General features: G+C 38.4%; 1 protein-coding gene across 1 annotated transcript in view; it reads left to right on the top strand.

The window, feature by feature from the left end:
* The first annotated feature begins 9358 nt into the window (after nucleotides 1-9358).
* The window catches only part of hecw2b (HECT, C2 and WW domain containing E3 ubiquitin protein ligase 2b), a 42030-nt gene continuing 32676 nt past the window's right edge, over nucleotides 9359-18712 (top strand). Inside the window, exons 1-2 of the mRNA XM_084095247.1 lie at nucleotides 9359-9992; nucleotides 16986-17093. Coding sequence (XP_083951373.1) covers nucleotides 9659-9992; nucleotides 16986-17093 — 442 coding nt within the window. The 5' untranslated portion in view covers nucleotides 9359-9658. The remainder of the gene's footprint in view (nucleotides 9993-16985; nucleotides 17094-18712) is intronic.

Genomic DNA, 18712 nt, shown 5'->3' with positions numbered 1-18712 from the left:
AAGAAAAGAGAGATATATGCCGTGTAGTTTGGGAAAAACATGTTAGGAAGAAATTAGAGTGTAATGAAAAATATGAGTAGGACAGGTGGAGGAGGCAGAGATGAAATGTGAGATACTGGAGCCTGTGCTGTTGTGTTTGTGTTTGTGAAAAGAGAGAGAGAGAGAGAGAGAGAGAGAGAGAGAGAGAGAGAGAGAGAGAGAGAGAGAGAGAGAGAGAGAGAGAGAGAGAGAGAGAGAGAGAGAGAGAGAGAGAGAGAGAGAGAGGGAGGGAGGGAGAGAGGGAGAGAGGGAGGGAGAGAGGGAGAGAGGGAGGGAGAGAGGGAGAGAGGGAGGGAGAGAGGGAGGGAGGGGCAATCAGGCCACAGAAATGAGATGAGACCGGCGCGGTAATACAGGGATTAATAGAAGCATTCTGTCACCGCTAAATCCACCCATTCACCCTCTAATCCTCGCCCAGCGATCAGACGCACACCTACTGTATGTGTGCCAGTTAGCGTGCTAGCCTGTAGGATGTGGAAGCAGACATGATGTCAATGATCTGAAGTATACATTGATTTGTTTATTAAAAGTTTGGGGAGATTGACCTTCTGACCTACTGAAAAAACTTAGGTATAGTATCTATCTATCTATCTATCTATCTATCTATCTATCTATCTATCTATCTATCATCTATGAATTATCTTTAAAGACCTACTGTAAGTGACGTGATTGTTAATTGATGGAAAAATCATTTGTTGAAGCCATCTGCCTGCATTGTTTTAACTTTTTTTTAAATAATCATGTTTAACAGTGGTATTCCTGGTGGGAAACTACATTACCCATTATTCTGCAAAAAAATCTACATCATTCAGAGAATCACGACAAGTAAATTGCGCCAAAAGAACTTGTATTGGCCCTCCCGCTCACGGTGAAGCATTGCGAATGACATAAGAGTCAGTTTCCCTACGCTCTCAAATTACTTAAATGTTTTTATAAATATGCGAATATTCATGGACTGCAGTGCTTTCGCTCGTTGAAGACTTTTTTTTTGGGGTCTAATGTTGTGATTCACCTTGCAGCTGGTTTGTTTGGTTCATGGCTTATAAGTCTTTAAGACTTTTTAAGATCCCTATTGGAAAAATACTTCTGGAAACAAGCTGAAAAAGTGTGTGAGCACTGTTGACCTCTATTGCTACATGTTGGTGTTTCCAAGTAGCCTGGTAATACCAAACTCTGCTACTTCGCTTTGCTTCGTAGAAAGAGTCTGGCATGGCATAATTGAAAAGCGTTTTCTTTCTCGCGGGGGGGGGGGGGGGGGGGGGGGGGGGGGGCGTTTGTCTGAAGTTTAAAATCATTGGTTACCCGTAAGCCAATCACATAACGTTTGGTTATGGCGTGTGTTATGCGCATGCTCAGCCGCATCTAACTTCCACTGTAAACACATGTATGATGCGAAAACAAAACCATCGAGCGAAATACCGGAGTGAACATGGCTGTGAACGACTTTTGCAGATTATGTGAAGTAAATCTACGCATCCACGGTACAATCAGTGTCTACGTCGTCACGGCTCTCAGCCCACCCTCTGTTCGTTGATTGGCCAGCTGTTTTCAGGCCGGAGGAAAACGGAAAGCTCTGACGCTGTCTCAGACTGAGTACAGAAGCGAAATGAAATTGAGCGGAAGTACGAAGTCTGACGTAGTCAGGCTAGTTTCCAAGATGGCCACCTTATGAAATTGTCTTTGCTTCTAATCTACAGAAAAAGTAGCTAATCTGAGATAAGATTGATGCTATCCTTTAGATGAAAGTAGCTAGTTACGTTACAAGATTCTGAAGCTACTTATAATTTTTATAAATAGGAAATGTTATAAATAATAATAAACAATTATATAATATTTTGTTTAAAAAAAACAGCAGTTCTCTAAAAAGGGTACAAAGGGTTTTTTGTTTTTTTTTGGTATATTGTTTTTTTTGTTGTTGATTTTTGCCTTTTATTGTGACAGGACAGTATAGAGTTGACAGGAAGCGAGGTGGGAGAGAGACGGGGGACGGGATCGGGAAAGGTCCACGAGCCGGGACTCGAACTCGGGCCGCCCGAGCGCGACGGCGCTACATGTCGGCGCGCTGACCACGAGGCCATCGGTGCCGACAAAAGGGTACAAAGTTAAACTACATTAAATAGTAGGGACATTTTAACATTGTAGCATATGTAGTGTTAAGTTACACACTTCTACTGCTGGTTTGTCATTGGTGGACTCTCGTGTTTAAACCAAAAACAGAAACTGTGTAAATGTAGCTTGCTTTTAAATAGATTCAAAGTCCTGCTCTGTGTATTCATGGCATTTGTGGGACATCAGGAAAATGACTGACCTAGTTTTTCTTAAAACTTCACCCTTCTGATGGCATCCCAGCAATCTTAGCAGGGAGTGCGCTGGTGTGAAGATCTCCTGCTGACCATCACATCAGAGGAGAATAATATATGAGAGATCTAACACTGGTAGTGTGAATCTCCTCTTGATCTTATTTAGTTTCACCTGCTACCAGGACCAACACTTACCGTGATGCTCTCAGAGCAATCCGAGACTAATTGGTGAGTTCAAGAGGAAATGAAAGGCACAATGGGAGGGTCGATGGAATTGGAGTGGAAGTTTTTGAAGGTTCACTGTATGCATTTCTTCATTTAACCTCCGTAGTTCTCGTCAGTGTTTGTATTTGTAAAGGGCTTTTGTGTTGTTAAAGGGTTAGTTCACCCAAAAATGAAAACTCTGTCAGTAATTACTCTCCCTCATGTTGTTCCAACCCCGTAAGACTTTCGTTCATCTTCAGAACACAAATTAAGATATTTTTGATGAAATCTGAGAGTTGTCTCACTCCTCCATAGGCTGCTAGGTAATCGATATCTGCCATCCCAGAAAAGTTAGTAAAGACATTGTTAAAATAGTCCAAGTGACTACAGTGGCTCAGCCTTAAGTTTATCAAGCGACGAGAATACTTTTTGTGTGCAAAAAAACAAACAAAAATAATGACTTTGTGTTGTTAAAGGGAACACAGCATTGTTTTGGATGTTCGGTAAGTTCTATCACGAAATATACATGATAAAAGCCAACCAATCAGTTTGTGAACATATCCCTGTGCCTTTAGGTTCAGTGTTAAAATGGCAATGTGACCTCTAAGGTTTTTGGTCCAGACCAAACGAACCAAGTGAACCAAACTACAAGTGTGAACACATCATAATTGGGCAGTTCTTGGTCAGATTAGGTGAAAATGTGGACCAGTCATGCTCAAACATCTGGCTCTGCAAGACTAGAGAATTGCTGAATGTTCTCCTAAAATGCTGTTTTTAGATGAGCTCTCCAGAACCATGGAGGTGTAACACTGGGTTTCCAAACTGGCTGGCTCCAGATAATTTTCTCAGGTATAAAAGCCCACTCGTCTCAACGTGTCGTTCGAATACGCTTGAGCTGTGTGTTACGACGCTTCTCACTGTCTGCTGTTGTAAAATGGAGCAGTCGGTCCTCTGAGGATTTGCTCTGACAGCGGCATACAGACGAGCTGTTGAAGTAATGATGAAAAGTTTCATCGGAAGCTTTGTGCAACTGTGATGAGGGCTAATTTTAGCAGTTAGAAAAGGTGAGGACAGAAAAAAATGAAATATCTGATGGTGTCATGAGCACAACCAGTTGGCATGATGTGTGAAAAACCATGGTGAACGTAATCTGTATATCAAACAGAGAGAGTGGAAAATGCCTTTCACAACTAAACTGGCTTTTTTTAGTGTATGGAAGTGTAGAATATACTTAAGAAATGAATCACTGTGAATCATTATTGACTAATTAACAGGTGAGAAAAGCTTTAAATAAAAGAGATAAAATAAAAATGGAGTATTTATGGACTGTAACCATAGCATGAACGATCCTGCGCACTTTAGAGTAAGACTACAAACACTTATGCTTCACGGAAAGGTAAACATACTTCACCTGTCACCCCTCAACCTCCCTCCTTCTTGTTTTTATTGATAGTGACATTTCCCAGGAAAGTTCCTTGCTGTCACACTTTTAAACAATGCAGCAGAAATGTGTGGGAGAGAGCGAGTGAACAGCATGGCGGTTACATAAGCACCAGACCGCCCAGTGGGACCTTCTCAACTCCTGCTCAACAGACACACTTGTCCTTTTTTTATCACTCACACATTCACTTATTCACATCAAAAACTAAACTGGTATCAGAAATATTAGTACACTACCGTTCAAAAGTTTGGGGTCGGTACGATTTTAAGTCTCTGATGCTCATCAAGGCTGCATTTAAATATTATTACAATTTAAAATAACTGTTTTCTATTTTTTTATGTGTTTTAAAATATAATTTATTATTGTTATGGCAAAGCTGAATTTTCAGCATCATTACTCCAGTCTTCAGTGTTACATGATCCATGAAATCATTCTAATATGCTGATTTGCTGCTTAAGACACATTTCATCTTATTATTATCAATGCTGAAAACAGTTTTGCTGCTTAATATTTGTAACCTTTTTTTATTCAGGATTCTTTAAAACCGCGTTTATTTGAAACAGTAAAGACATTTATAATGTTACAAAAGATTTGTCACTTTTAATCAATTTAATGCATCCTTGCTGAAGTATTAATTTCTTTAAAAAATCTTACTGACCCCAAACCTTTGAATGGTAATGTGTGTCATGATAAAACTTTAAATACTTTAAACTTTAGCCCATAAATTATTCCACACTAAAAAATGAAAATCTTTGGTTACACTATTTTGATGGTCCCTTTAGACATTCTGCTAACTATAAGTAACTTTGCAGCTACATGTCAACTGACAGCAGAAGGTCTGGACTCTGTCAAGCCTTTTTTTGGCCAAGGACCGCCCAATAGGACGTTTGACTGACATGTAACGCAACCAATCACAGTTCGTTTTGTTCTGTGTCATGTTTAGGGGCGTGACCATATAATGTGGATGTCCCTACAATAACAGACCGGTGTGCATCTAATAAATTATTCATTCAAGAACTTTGTGCAAGTTTACTGCAACAATAGAGCCACGAACTTCACATACTTTTGAAAATCCAGCGTTTAGTTGATCCTGGTAAGCGCTCATTGTCACAGTTGTAAACACAACCGCTTTCTTCTTCCGCTAGGGGTTTAGGCGTCACGGCATTTGTTTCCAGGCGGACCGATAAAGAACGCGACACAAACGTCTCCCGGACATCCTGCAGAATTCAATCAATCAGATCGTGACTTCAAAACACCTGAAGTGTTTCCAGAAAAGTGTGCCATATGCATCGGACGTTCAGCCAACGGTCCGTGGACGTGACGTCTGAGGCTGAGACTTCATGTCTACTAACTCTCAGAGTATTATTAGACCGTTAGGTTAGGGTTAATTGATATGTTGTTGCAAAGTTACTTATATTCAGGAGAATGTTTGTTGAGGAGCATCAGAATAAAGTGTTATCAGATATTAAGCAGACAGTCTACTAATACTCTAATGAGAGTTAGTAGACATGTAGTTGCAAAGTTACTTAGTAGAATGTCTAAAGTGGACTATCGGAAAAAAAAAGTGTTATAACCACACGTCAGAGTAAGGCGAAAAAAAGATCAGAAGATATTTTAGTTTACAGCATCTGAAATGTGACTATTTGTAGCATTGCTGCAGTATCACTGAGCATTAACGTTTCTCTCCAGAGTATTTAGTATGGGTGTGCACTTGTCATGATTTACTCATGCTTTTACAAAACCCATATGACTATCCTTTTTTTTCCCCTGAAGAATGTATTCATTGCTGTTTGCCGTACAATTACAATATAATATGAGCTTCAAGCTTCAAAATAGACAGAAAAGCACCATAGACGTATCCTACAAGTATCCTATCACAAATGCTATATTTCAAGTCTTCTGCTGTCAATTTAAGACATTTTTCACTGAAAATCTTTCCTTACAGTGAGCTTTTAACCTCTGCAATCATTCATCAAAAAGAACTTTCAAAAGAATGATTTGTTCACGAATTACTACATCTTTCTTGAACTATGATGAATGCACCAAGGAGAGCAAACCCAGGCGTCAAAATTTCCAGTGAATAATGACAATTTTGCTCTGTTTCGCACACAAAGCTATTGTAAGACTTGGGACTTAGAATATACCAAATTCTTATATATCACACCACCTTTATGACACTGTTATGGTGTCATACTTTTATTGGTCTCATTTCGGAGCTTGACAGCACCAGTCCTCATGCGCTTTGATAATATCCTAAATGTTCTGAAATCCTTTGTGTTCCACAGAAGAAAGATAGTCTTGTGGGTTTGAAATAGCATGATGAGTAACTGATGCCATTTTTGGGGAAATATTCTTTAAGATTCTACACCAATCAAATCTAAACCTAGCCGTGTTAACAATATTTCTCTACAGATGTCATTAAAATGTGATGTTTATGATCCTTGCTTGTGTTCATATGCCGTATCTGATATATGGTTTTCATTTGTCTCTCTCTCTCTCTCTCTCTCTCTCTCTCTCTCTCTCTCTCTCTCTCTCTCTCTCTCTGTCTGTCTGTCTGCGCTGTAGTTATGCAAGTTCCACTGTACCGTCTGATCTCGATCATATTTTATCTCCCGAGTTTCATTGCTTTCTCTTCTGTTTCTTAATTTCTCCATCTGTCTTTGTTTCTTTCTCTCCATTCTCTGTATCTGATAATTGGATCCATATTAAACCATCGCACAGCAATTTAACAAAATGGCTTTACTCTGTCAAAAGCAAACCACTTGTGGTGAAATTGAAAGCATAAAATGTAAACTTATTTTAATTTTTCAAAAGTTCAAACTAAGTGATCTTTTTAAATGCAGCATCTACTGTTAATGTTCTTTTTTCAGGAAAATACAGTGGTGTGCCATGGCATTAGATGCAATGGCATAGTACATTGATATGTAGTATATAACATGAGACTGATTAATTACCACATTTATGTACTATGGTATTTACTTTAAAACGTGGTATTGTGATGGGTCAGTGTCTATTGACTGCCCTACAGACACAGCGAGACAGCTTGTGGCTGTGTACGGGATGATTTTGGCAGTGGTATAGAAAGGTCTTGTGTTTGGTCGGTGGCCAGGACGTGCTGAGGAAAGCTGGGCATGCCACATCGCTCGCTGTTTCACACCCTTATGGAAACCTGCACAGACAACTCAAGCAGAAAGAGCTAATTTAGGAGCTGCACGCTTATCTAAGCTTGAAAGGAGGGCTGACTGTGAGAGAGATGTTGTGAGGGAAAATGGGAGAAGAATGGTGATATACAGTAAGAAAGAGGTTTACAGTAGGATTACACAGTGATGCCGATGGGCAGTATTTCGATTTTTTTTTTTTTTTTTTTTGTCAATCAATATGAATCTTTTTGCTGTTACCATTGATTTTGAAATTTAACCAAATTAAAATATATTTATTGTTGGCTTGACTACAAGATTTAATATACACTACTGTTCAAAAACTTGGGGTCTGTATGATTTTTGTTTTTTGTTTTGTTTTTGAAAGTTATCTTATGCACAACAAGACCAGAAATACAATTAAAACTGTAATATTGTGAAATATTATTACAATTTCTATTTTAATATATTTTAAAATACAGTTTATTCTTGTTATGGGAGAGCTAAGTTTTCAGCATCATTACTCCAGTCTTCAGTGTCACATGATCCTTCAGAAATCATTCTAATATGCGGGTTTTCTGCTCAGGAAACATTTCTTATTAATATTATCAGTATTGAAAACAGTTGTGCTGCTTGCTTTATATTTTTTGTGGATTCTTTGATGAATAGAAAGTTTAAAATAACAGCATTCATTTGAAATAGAAATCTTTACTGTCAATTCTAATCAATTTCTGATCCCAACATTTTTAATGGTAGTGTAGGTTTTTTTGATGCTGATATTAAGAAAGCAGATTCGTTATGAATACAAATGCACCTGTCTTTTGTCCATCATAAATTGATCGGATTGTGAAAAGTGGTCTATATGTGAAAAAGGAGAGGGTTTGGCAACAGCAAGTTGTTACAATTTGGTGATAGACCATGCAACAAATTTTTAGCTTATGTTAAACTGATGAATCATTGTCCTCAACTTCATTGTGATAAATGTATAATTTATAAACACAATCTGTTTTTCTACCCATTTACCCCTCTTGCTTTTTTCCCTTTTCTTTTAGGGATCATTTGTCCTCCACTTACGGCCGCTGACGTATGTCCCATTAACCAAACCCCAACGTGGACTCGAACCCTGTCTCAATCCATCTCCTGGACCTGAAGGCAAAGCGGAGATCAGATTCCTTACATCACAAATCCAGTTCTTACTACCATCTTGACTACTACAAATGGACAGGAAAAATCCACCCTGCATTAAACGAAAGGAAGTAGTAATGCCCATAGCAGATGATTTGGATGGAAACTGCTATGATACTGAGAAATATGTTATATTCAGTTCATTTTTGTTTTTCAATGCTTTAATCCCTCTGAGACTCTAAATATGGACCTTTGAGATTCCTGACTGGTATCCGGCAGCTTTTCTTTTCTGGTTTGGATGCTTATTTTATACCTCAACGGTGTAAACTCAAGGCTGTTGGGTATTTTAGAAGTGGGTTATGTAATCGCCTTTTTAGATGCCAAAACCCAGAGAACTTGAAGAAGGAGAAAACATCATCAGCTAGTGCTGTGAGTGGGTTTGTCGGCCCATTTGGGCCTAAACCCAAACCTCAGCTTTTTTTTTTTTTAAGGCCATTTGCCACCCAGAAACAATCTCTGCATGATCTACACCATTCATTGATTGTGGACTTTTGAAAGATCTGACTGGCATTAAATGCTCTTTGAGTTGAGATTTGGAGGCCCAGCAAATCCTCAATTCTCTGGATTGGATGTGACAAGATATCTTAAGGTCGCAAACCCAAGATTGTTATGAATTTCGGAAATCAAGTTTATATAGTCATTTTAGATGCCACTGCCGCTTCTAGAGAATTTAAGGAAGAAGAGAACTTGCACTGACTAGGGCTTGTTGGTGTTTCTTGGGCCTAACCCAAATCTAACCTTGTTTTAAGGCCATTTTCCACCCAGAAACTAACTCCGTATGACCTCCACCATTCCTCAAAGACTTTGAAAATTAACTCTTGAGAGATCTGACTGGCATTAGATGCTGTTTGAGTTGAGTTTGAGGCCCAGCAAACCCTCAATCTTTTTGGATTAGATGTGCTTAAAATACCTTGAGGTCGTAACCCAAGTTTGTTATGAATATCTTAAGTTAAATTCTGTGTCTTTACTTCATATTAGATGCCACCACCACTTCCAGAGAACTTAAGGGAGGAGAAAGCTTCCACCAACTAGGGCTTGTTGGCACGTCTTGAGCCCAAACCCAATCCCACCCCCTTTCCCCCCTTTTTGGCCATTTGGCTCCTATTTCTTACCTCCATCTCATCCCGACCTCCACCATTCGCCCCTCGCTGGCCACGGCAGTCCTCCCTCCCCGTTCCCGCCCCCACCATCCCCCTCCTCATCACCCAACCTCTTCACCACACCACACTCCCCATCACCAAACCTCTTCACCACACCACACTCCCCATCACCCAACCTCTTCACCACACCACACTCCCCATCACCCAACCTCTTCACCACACCACACTCCCCACCCCTCCACCCAAGTCACCATGGCAACCGGCACTACCACCACCGCCCGTGAACATCTCCTAGTGGTGCGGAGGCGCACCCCTCACATGCGCTACACGCTGAGCCCGGAAAACCTCCGCAGCCTTTCGTCGCATGGTGGCTCTGCCAATGGGGCGAGCTCTAGAGGAGGAGCACCTGAACCGATGGGCCTGCAGCGGGCCAACAGTGACACCGACCTGGTGACGTCGGATAGTCGTTCCTCTTTAACCGCCTCTACGTACCAGTTCACACTTGGGCGAGGGCAAAACCTGGTCATCTCTTGGGACATCAAGGAGGAGGTGGATGCCACTGACTGGATTGGGCTGTACCAAATTGGTAAGATGTTTTGGGGTGTGGGGAAACTCTCTATTGAAAGTATTTAATTATATTACTTTTAAGGAAGGTAAACTCATATTTACTTACTGTTACTTCCCTTATTCCATCATTTTAGACAATCAGGTTGTTCAAAACTAACGACTTTGGTTGAGCTAATGTTGTGACGCTCAAACAAGCAGATTGCAGTTCCATTTGTTGCCACTAGAAGTGCAGAAATTGCAGAATTGCAGCTTGAAGTGAAGTGATGTGGAGAAGGCTTTGTCTCCTCAAAATAGCAGGCCTAATTTTTCATGCAGAGAATGTAGCCTGTAGACATTGTGATTGCAGTTTAGACAGTTTTGTGTCAAAAGAGACCTTAGTTTGACACATTGCACCGCTCATTTGTGTGGACTAGATGTCATGCACACTGTTAGGCCCAGCATGACTACATATAGTGTACATTTTGAAGTCAGCATGAAATGTTGTTTGCAACACATTTTACTTCCATAATCTGAAGTATTTCTGACTAAAACCAAGCACAATTGTGCTAATTTTGATTTAAAGTCACATTACATAATTTGTAATGCGTTATCCCCATAATTTGCTTTGAATGTTCTCTAGTTAATCTTATGATCTCCAAAGTTTTTTTCTTTTCTTTTCTTCATCATTTAAGATATTTGCTTCTTAGTTTTTCCATCAGGGGTTCATTTTGATTGGGTTAAAGGTCAGATTTGTCTGTGTTAAAATCCTGTTTTGACAGATGCATGAATAGGGTTTGGAAATAGCTGAGTGAAAGAAAACCATATCTGGTCTGAAAAGATGGATGAATGATGGAAAAAGATTATTCTCTCTGTTGCCGCTCCATTGAGCTGGACAGGCTGTAACCCAGAGGTGGGCGGTATGACCAAACTCTTATTGTGTCATATGAGTAATTTTATATAATAGTAGCGGTATAGTATATTGCAATATTTAAATATTTTATATTTATATAGCCCCAATTTATATGAATATTTATATGTATTTTTATATGTAATTAAATATTAAACATATGAATGCTTCTTCATATCATTTGATTTACTTTTTTTTGCTTTATTTGGACTTCATTTATTTAACTCTTATCTGTCTTACTCTTATCTGTATGACATTAAATGAGTATTTAGTTAGTTAGTTATGAGCATCCCTACTCCCATTATAATCAACAAAGCTGTGTATCACATCATAAGTAATATAGCAGAAACCAGACATTTCTATCATTGCATGGTAAATACTGTCACAAAGACTGCAAGTGAATGAGCAAATGAAAACTGCTGACTCTGTTATACACTGGCTTAATTGCACCATGTCATCAGCTACATTTTATCTCGTCTTCTCCTCCGCACTTGCACTGATGGTTGAATCTAATTACTCAGCATTATTGTAGATGCTTTTGAGAGCCCATAACCGCCGTAGTTTTGATTTGTAGAGGAGAAGTGGGAGGATTAGCGTCCCATGAGAATGATGAGATGCCAACCAACCATGAAAAAGCTCAACCCACCAGTATCCCTAGATACAGACTAGCTGAGCAACTGCAATACAATTAACCATTCACTGACTTGCAATGAACTATACCCACATTTGTTACGTTTGGAGACATTACTCTTTTATCATTTTGGATAATTGCAGGTAAAGTGGACACATTTGATTTCCCTTTTCCACTGTATAGTGTAGTGATGGTTAGCTATTTAAAATTAATTAGCTAACCATACAAATTAAATTAAATTAAATTAAATATTGTGTGAGAGGCAAATCCATTTGGCATCATATTCTTAAATAACTCCAGTGACTAAATTATCAGAAAGTGCTGTAAATTTTGAAATATTTGGATCTGTCTTTCTGGGTCTAATGCTTTTAAAGTTTCTTGCACAAGAAAGAAAAAATTATACTTCATAAAATGTTCTCAGCTAAAGAAAAGCATTAGCTTGAATCAAATGGATCAAAACCGCTTCAGTAATACTATCTCTATAGATTTGGCTTCTTGGAAGTGGGGAATTTAGTGGTGCAAGTTACAGTAATGATACCTTGAATTGTGCAGCTCGTGTGCTGTTACTTTTCTGTGATTTGTCTTTTGCTTTGAAAATAGTTAACAGCCAAAAAGTAACTTGGAGGGGCACTGGTTATCTAGGGATCGAATATTGATATCATAAAACCCCTCAAGCACCCACAAAAGCATGCAATCATTACTCGTGGATTATTTAGAAATAGTAAAAATATTGTTTATATAAGATTTCATGATTAGTTGACATATAGACACATAGATGCATATTATTATATACAAGTGTAAGTAATCTGTTATGTGGTATGAGCACAGGTCTGTTTGACAGTCATGGTCAGTGAAAGCCGATCTCTACTACAGCCGGCTTCATGGGGCCATCGATCAGGCTGGGGGAATTCCTCTGTGGCCTGCCCCAGAGAAAGGCCTCCGCTCAGGGATTGTGCCCGTCATCGATCCATTTAGATCCTCTGGAGTTTCATTCATAGTCTTATGTTCCCCACGGGACTGACCATGGCCTGATTTATGACCTGTGCTACACACTAACAGAATAACTGCCTTAATATGACATGTTTTATATGACCAAACAATGACCAAAAGTTTGATTTGTCTGATTTAATTTATTTATTTTAAAACAGTAATAAAAATATTTATCTCATGAGTTTTATATGTATTCAGTCATTTTTGTTAAAAAGATGTCCATCACAAAATCTATACCAACAACACACTTGGTCAAATCTCAGCCCAAAGTAAAAAAAAATATTTTCCATTAAGAGATTAAAGCCTGTTTTTAGTTAGTAGTTTTTTTTTTTTTTTGCATTATGACAACATTCGTGGCAAATTAAGCACATTTTCCTCACTTTTACTTAATTGGACAAAAATAAAAAGAGGTCAAGTAAATGTCAATACAAAGTAAATCTCTTTATACTGTACATAAATATGATATTAATTGTTCTACTGCCTTTTTATGCTGGTTTAAATAACTAAAAGGAACATTTGTTAATTTTTTTCTTCGTAATTGAGAATAATGGGGATTACAAAAAACTTCCTTCGTAAAAAAAAAAGGAAAAACAGCTAAGTATGGCTTTATTTTTGTGTAATCTCTACCTCATTGTTATGTATTTTTCATTGTGCCATATTTTTCAATAAAAAATATCTAAAAACTATATCTAAAACTTCCTTCGTAAAACGTCTAGGCACGTCACGTTAGTGATCATTTGAGGGCAAAATGTGCTTAATTGTCATGAAAATGTCCTGAAATAATGGAAAAGAATCATAATGGTGTTACAACATTGTATTTTCTTCATGAAACATATTATTTTATGTATATAAATGTATATATGTATATATTTAGGTACCTATAAATAAATTTGTGAATTAGAAGGTCTTTCAACACTTTCAGATGAACAAAATTCATAGACAGCTGCAAATTTTCTGTTATTTTTACTGTCACATTAGTTAAGTGTGTTAACATTTAACACATGAAATATTGCATTATTTACTGGTCTTATTGTTGATGATGTGCTCAGAATATGTCCTGATTTTACAGTAAAGCATTTAGCTGGTTTTTCTGGGAAACTGGATGATGCAAGGCACTGCTGGAGTCAGAGATGATCGATTTTTACGTGAGTCATGTGACGTAGGGTGAATTGTGGGGTTTTGTAGACGTTCAGGAACAGAGGCCCAGTGTCAGCGCTGTGATATAGTTTCAGATGAGCTGCTGCTGTAGATCACAGTAGACAAGGCTGGTCTATTCACTGAGGGTCTGACTGAATAAAGAGCCTCTCGAAATTACTGATCACAGGCTGCTATCACACCGAGAGACAAACACGAGCTGTAAACCTTTCTTCAGAGGAATCTCACTTCTGAATGTCCCTTTCTTCTTCATGATTCATTTTATGATTGTTTGGAAATGCATACCGGCAGGTCCATTCTCTGATGTACACTCAATTAGTTTTCAATTGTCTTGCTCAAAGGTTTCTATTTCATAGCTCAGGAGATTCAATGGAGTTAAAGTTAAGTATCTCTTTCCTATTGGATGTGACCTCAAGAGTCTGACACTACTATGGAAATTGTGCAAATGGATTCTGGATCAAATTGTGCTGCTTGTTAGGTTTTCTGAATGCATAGATGGATCATGCTAAAATCTTTCTTTAACCTGTATTTTACACTGACTGCATGAAATATATAGCTTGCAGCTAGAAAAGTAAAAATTAAGTTTCACAAGCACTTTTATTCTTGTAATAATAGAGAAAATATATATATTTTTTTTTTTTGTTGAAAAAAACAAAAAGTATTACTTATGTCAAATTGATTTTGTATCTTTATATTAGGTCACACTGCATTCAATGCTGCTTTGTTTGTCAAATCCAATCTTTAGATTTACTGTCTGGACTGTCATTTAGCAAGTGCTGAAATCGGATCCGGAAAGTGTATTTTTTTCTGGTACATCTTACGTTAAATGTATGCTGCATCCCGAATTAATAACTTGAAATCAAATATTTTCCAAACATCTTATTTAAAATGTTCAAATTGCATACAAAAGTGGACAGAACAAGTTTTGGCAACTGGACAGATTTGAATCACACATTTGCATCTTAATAAGGCCTAATTCCACATAATTCAGACTGATTGCTTAATTGGGACATTTGTCATTAGATGTTATTCTCTCTTTTGTTCAGAGACGGGTTGTCCTGAACCAGAGGGCAGAAAGGAGAAGATGATTGTGTCACAGAGAGATAATCAGTGGGTCATTGGGTCTCTGGTTTATGTGGCTGTATTGATTAGACAAGCTCAGACTGGAAACTGAAGCTAATGTGCTCATGGACTCATGGGTTCACCCACAGCGCTCTGAATCACAGCCAATCACTTCATTACTGCACTCTTCTTACTCTCCCACTTGAAATGAAGATTCATTATTCTACATCTTATTAAAATTTATATTTTCAAATAATTTTCTGTATTAAAATAAAATAAAGCTATAATATAATTATCTAGAGATAACACACACACACATATATATATACTGTACAGTATGTATATATACACTCACCTAAAGGATTATTAGGAACACCATACTAATACTGTGTTTGACCCCCTTTCGCCTTCAGAACTGCCTTAATTCTACGTGGCATTGATTCAACAAGGTGCTGAAAGCATTCTTTAGAAATGTTGGCCCATATTGATAGGATAGCATCTTGCAGTTGATGGAGATTTGTGGGATGCACATCCAGGGCACGAAGCTCCCGTTCCACCACATCCCAAAGATGCTCTATTGGGTTGAGATCTGGTGACTGTGGGGGCCATTTTAGTACAGTGAACTCATTGTCATGTTCAAGAAACCAATTTGAAATGATTCGAGCTTTGTGACATGGTGCATTATCCTGCTGGAAGTAGCCATCAGAGGATGGGTACATGGTGGTCATAAAGGGATGGACATGGTCAGAAACAATGCTCAGGTAGGCCGTGGCATTTAAACGATGCCCAATTGGCACTAAGGGGCCTAAAGTGTGCCAAGAAAACATCCCCCACACCATTACACCACCACCACCAGCCTGCACAGTGGTAACAAGGCATGATGGATCCATGTTCTCATTCTGTTTACGCCAAATTCTGACTCTACCATCTGAATGTCTCAACAGAAATCGAGACTCATCAGACCAGGCAACATTTTTCCAGTCTTCAACTGTCCAATTTTGGTGAACTCGTGCAAATTGTAGCCTCTTTTTCCTATTTGTAGTGGAGATGAGTGGTACCCGGTGGGGTCTTCTGCTGTTGTAGCCCCTCTGTCTCAAGGTTGTGCGTGTTGTGGCTTCACAAATGCTTTGCTGCATACCTCGGTTGTAACGAGTGGTTATTTCAGTCAAAGTTGCTCTTCTATCAGCTTGAATCAGTCGGCCCATTCTCCTCTGACCTCTAGCATCAACAAGGCATTTTCGCCCACAGGACTGTCGCATACTGGATGTTTTTCCCTTTTCACACCATTCTTTGTAAACCCTAGAAATGGTTGTGTGTGAAAATCCCAGTAACTGAGCAGATTGTGAAATACTCAGACCGGCCCGTCTGGCACCAACAACCATGCCACGCTCAAAATTGCTTAAATCACCTTTCTTTCCCATTCTGACATTCAGTTTGGAGTTCAGGAGATTGTCTTGACCAGGACCACACCCCTAAATGCATTGAAGCAACTGCCATGTGATTGGTTGATTAGATAATTGCATTAATGAGAAATTGAACAGGTATTCCTAATAATCCTTTAGGTGAGTGTATATATAATATAATATAATATAATATAATATAATATAATATAATATAATATAATATAATATAATATAATATAATATCACACACACATATAATAATAATAATAATAATATAAAAATCATAAATTATTAGAATATTTAAATTTAATCTTTTTAAAAATAATTTCAAAATTAAATTTCTTTTTTAAATAATTAACATTTTAAAGATAGATTTATATATTACTCAGTAAATATAAATACATTATGAATAATCTCTCTCTTTCTCTCTCACACTCTCTCTCTCTCTCTCTCTCTCTTTCTCTCTCTCTCTATATATCCTTGAGTATGCTGTATTTACTGTATTATGCGTGCATGATAGGGCATTAAGCTGTATTACGGCTCTCTGCATGGAGTGAGATCTATGAGAGAGGCAAACAGATGGGAGCTGGCTGGAGGTTTGTTTGATCAAGGCCATGTTGAGCTGAGGAGTTAAAGAACAGGAAACACCAACTAAGAACATGGTTCCTTACCTTCAGGACAGACACAGAGCCTTAGAAAAGACTTTAAGCTCTTGAGAGAATGTGACTGAGGTGTGGCGGCTTCATGGCACGATCGATCAGCCAATCCTGTTGTTTCACAGCCATGTGTTGATAATGAGAGCTGTTGACTCCTGGTGGAGGCCCTTCATTTTAGCCTTTTATTTATGCATAAGGCAAATATTTACACGTTTCTGTGCCGACACAGATGAGACGTGTCCCGCTAACGTTTGGGATTCGAAGAATCGCGGGGTGAACGGCACTCAGAGGGGGCAGATCGTCTGGAGGCTTGAGGCCGGACCTTACTTCATGGAGCGTAAGTGAGAGTGTTGAAAAATCATATTAAATATTTATTTAATAATTGTGCTACAGTACTGTGAAAGCATTAATTAATCAATGGATCTGGTAAAGTTTACAAGTTTACTGGCATCTAATGTTTGGTATACTACCGTTCAAAAGTCTGGGATCAGTATATAGTATTATAATATCATAAATAATTTTCTTGAGCGGCAAATCAGCATATTATAATGATTTCTGTAGGATCATGTGACTGAAGACTGGAGTAATGATGCTGAAAGTTCAGCTTTGATCACAGGAATAAATTACATTTTAAAATATATTCAAATGGAAACAGTCATTTTAAATTGTAATAATATTTCACAATTTTACTGTTTTTACTGTATAGTTGATAAAATAAATGAAGCCTTGGTGGGCATAAGAGACTTCGTTCAAAAACACAAAAATATATTACTGATTTTAACTTTTGAACGGTAGTGTAGAAACTTTTTCCCTGAGTAGCAAGTTTAGTAGCAAACTAACTAGATGTAAGAGAACAAAAGTGCATATTCTGTCAAATAAATTGTTTTCATTTATGCCTGTGATTATTAACTTGCGATAAATCTGCTCCTATTCAGTATGTAAAAACAAAACAAACAATGTTTGAGCGCTTTACATGTTGGTCAGACATGTCCTGTATAGTGTATATTTCTATATTTATCGTGTTGAATTTTTGGGATGTTTAGGACCAAGTGAAGCTGAAATGAGATGTAAATTTGAGAGACAAGCTAAATAAATATACAGATATCTGGCTCACTTACTACTTAATGGGCCCTATCTTGCACCCAGCGCAATTGACTTTGTACATCGACGCATGTATCATTCCTATTTTGCACCGGACGCACAGCGGACTTTTCCCTCCACAGACGCATGTCGGTAAATTAGGGAATGAACTTGCGCTCACGGGGGCGGTTCATTGAAAAGAGGAGGCTTGTTCCAGCTGTGTTCCTATTTTAACGGTCTGAAACGCAAGTATCAAACGCGAAACGCAAGTAACTTTGTGGGCGGATCTCGGGCGCTGTTGCTATTATACCGGCGGGATAAATGACTCTTGCGCTCGACGCAAATCTAAAATGGGTTGGTCTGAAGTAGCTACATTACTCAATCGTTCCCTGGTGCTATTTTGCAGTTTCAGAAAACAAATCCGCCACAGACCAGGAAAAACCTAGTCTAAAGTTAGTGGTGTGTTATTCAGATGCTATTTTAAGGGCGCATGCTTGGCCATAATGTAGCGTGTGCACAACGCGCATACACTTTGCTTCTCTCATCTACACAGATGTAGCAGTTGCCATTTTTGCAAACCATACATAATTACAAGGAAAAATATTACCACACGAGGGAAATCATTGTGGTGTCCATGAAGACGTGAAAAATAGGCATAAATCTAGCTTACACATTTACCCAAATTATTATACGCCTGTTTAACCGAAGCTAATTTGGGTGGGTTTCTCCATCCCCAATGTCGCTTCTCTGTGTTTTTTTACGGCCCTGATGAGAACATCGGTCTCCTCGGCTGTGAACCAATCGTGGCGCGCTCCTGGCAAATCTGCCATTATTATAGCAATCCGCCATGGAACAAACGTGCCTGCTTTTAAAGGG

The sequence above is a fragment of the Abramis brama genome (genome assembly GCF_963993115.1).
Source record: "Abramis brama genome assembly, chromosome: 2".
In the NCBI taxonomy this organism is placed as follows: Eukaryota; Metazoa; Chordata; class Actinopteri; order Cypriniformes; family Leuciscidae; genus Abramis; species Abramis brama.
Note: the sequence above shows the minus strand (reverse complement) of the source record. Positions and strands in the feature narration are given on the sequence as shown.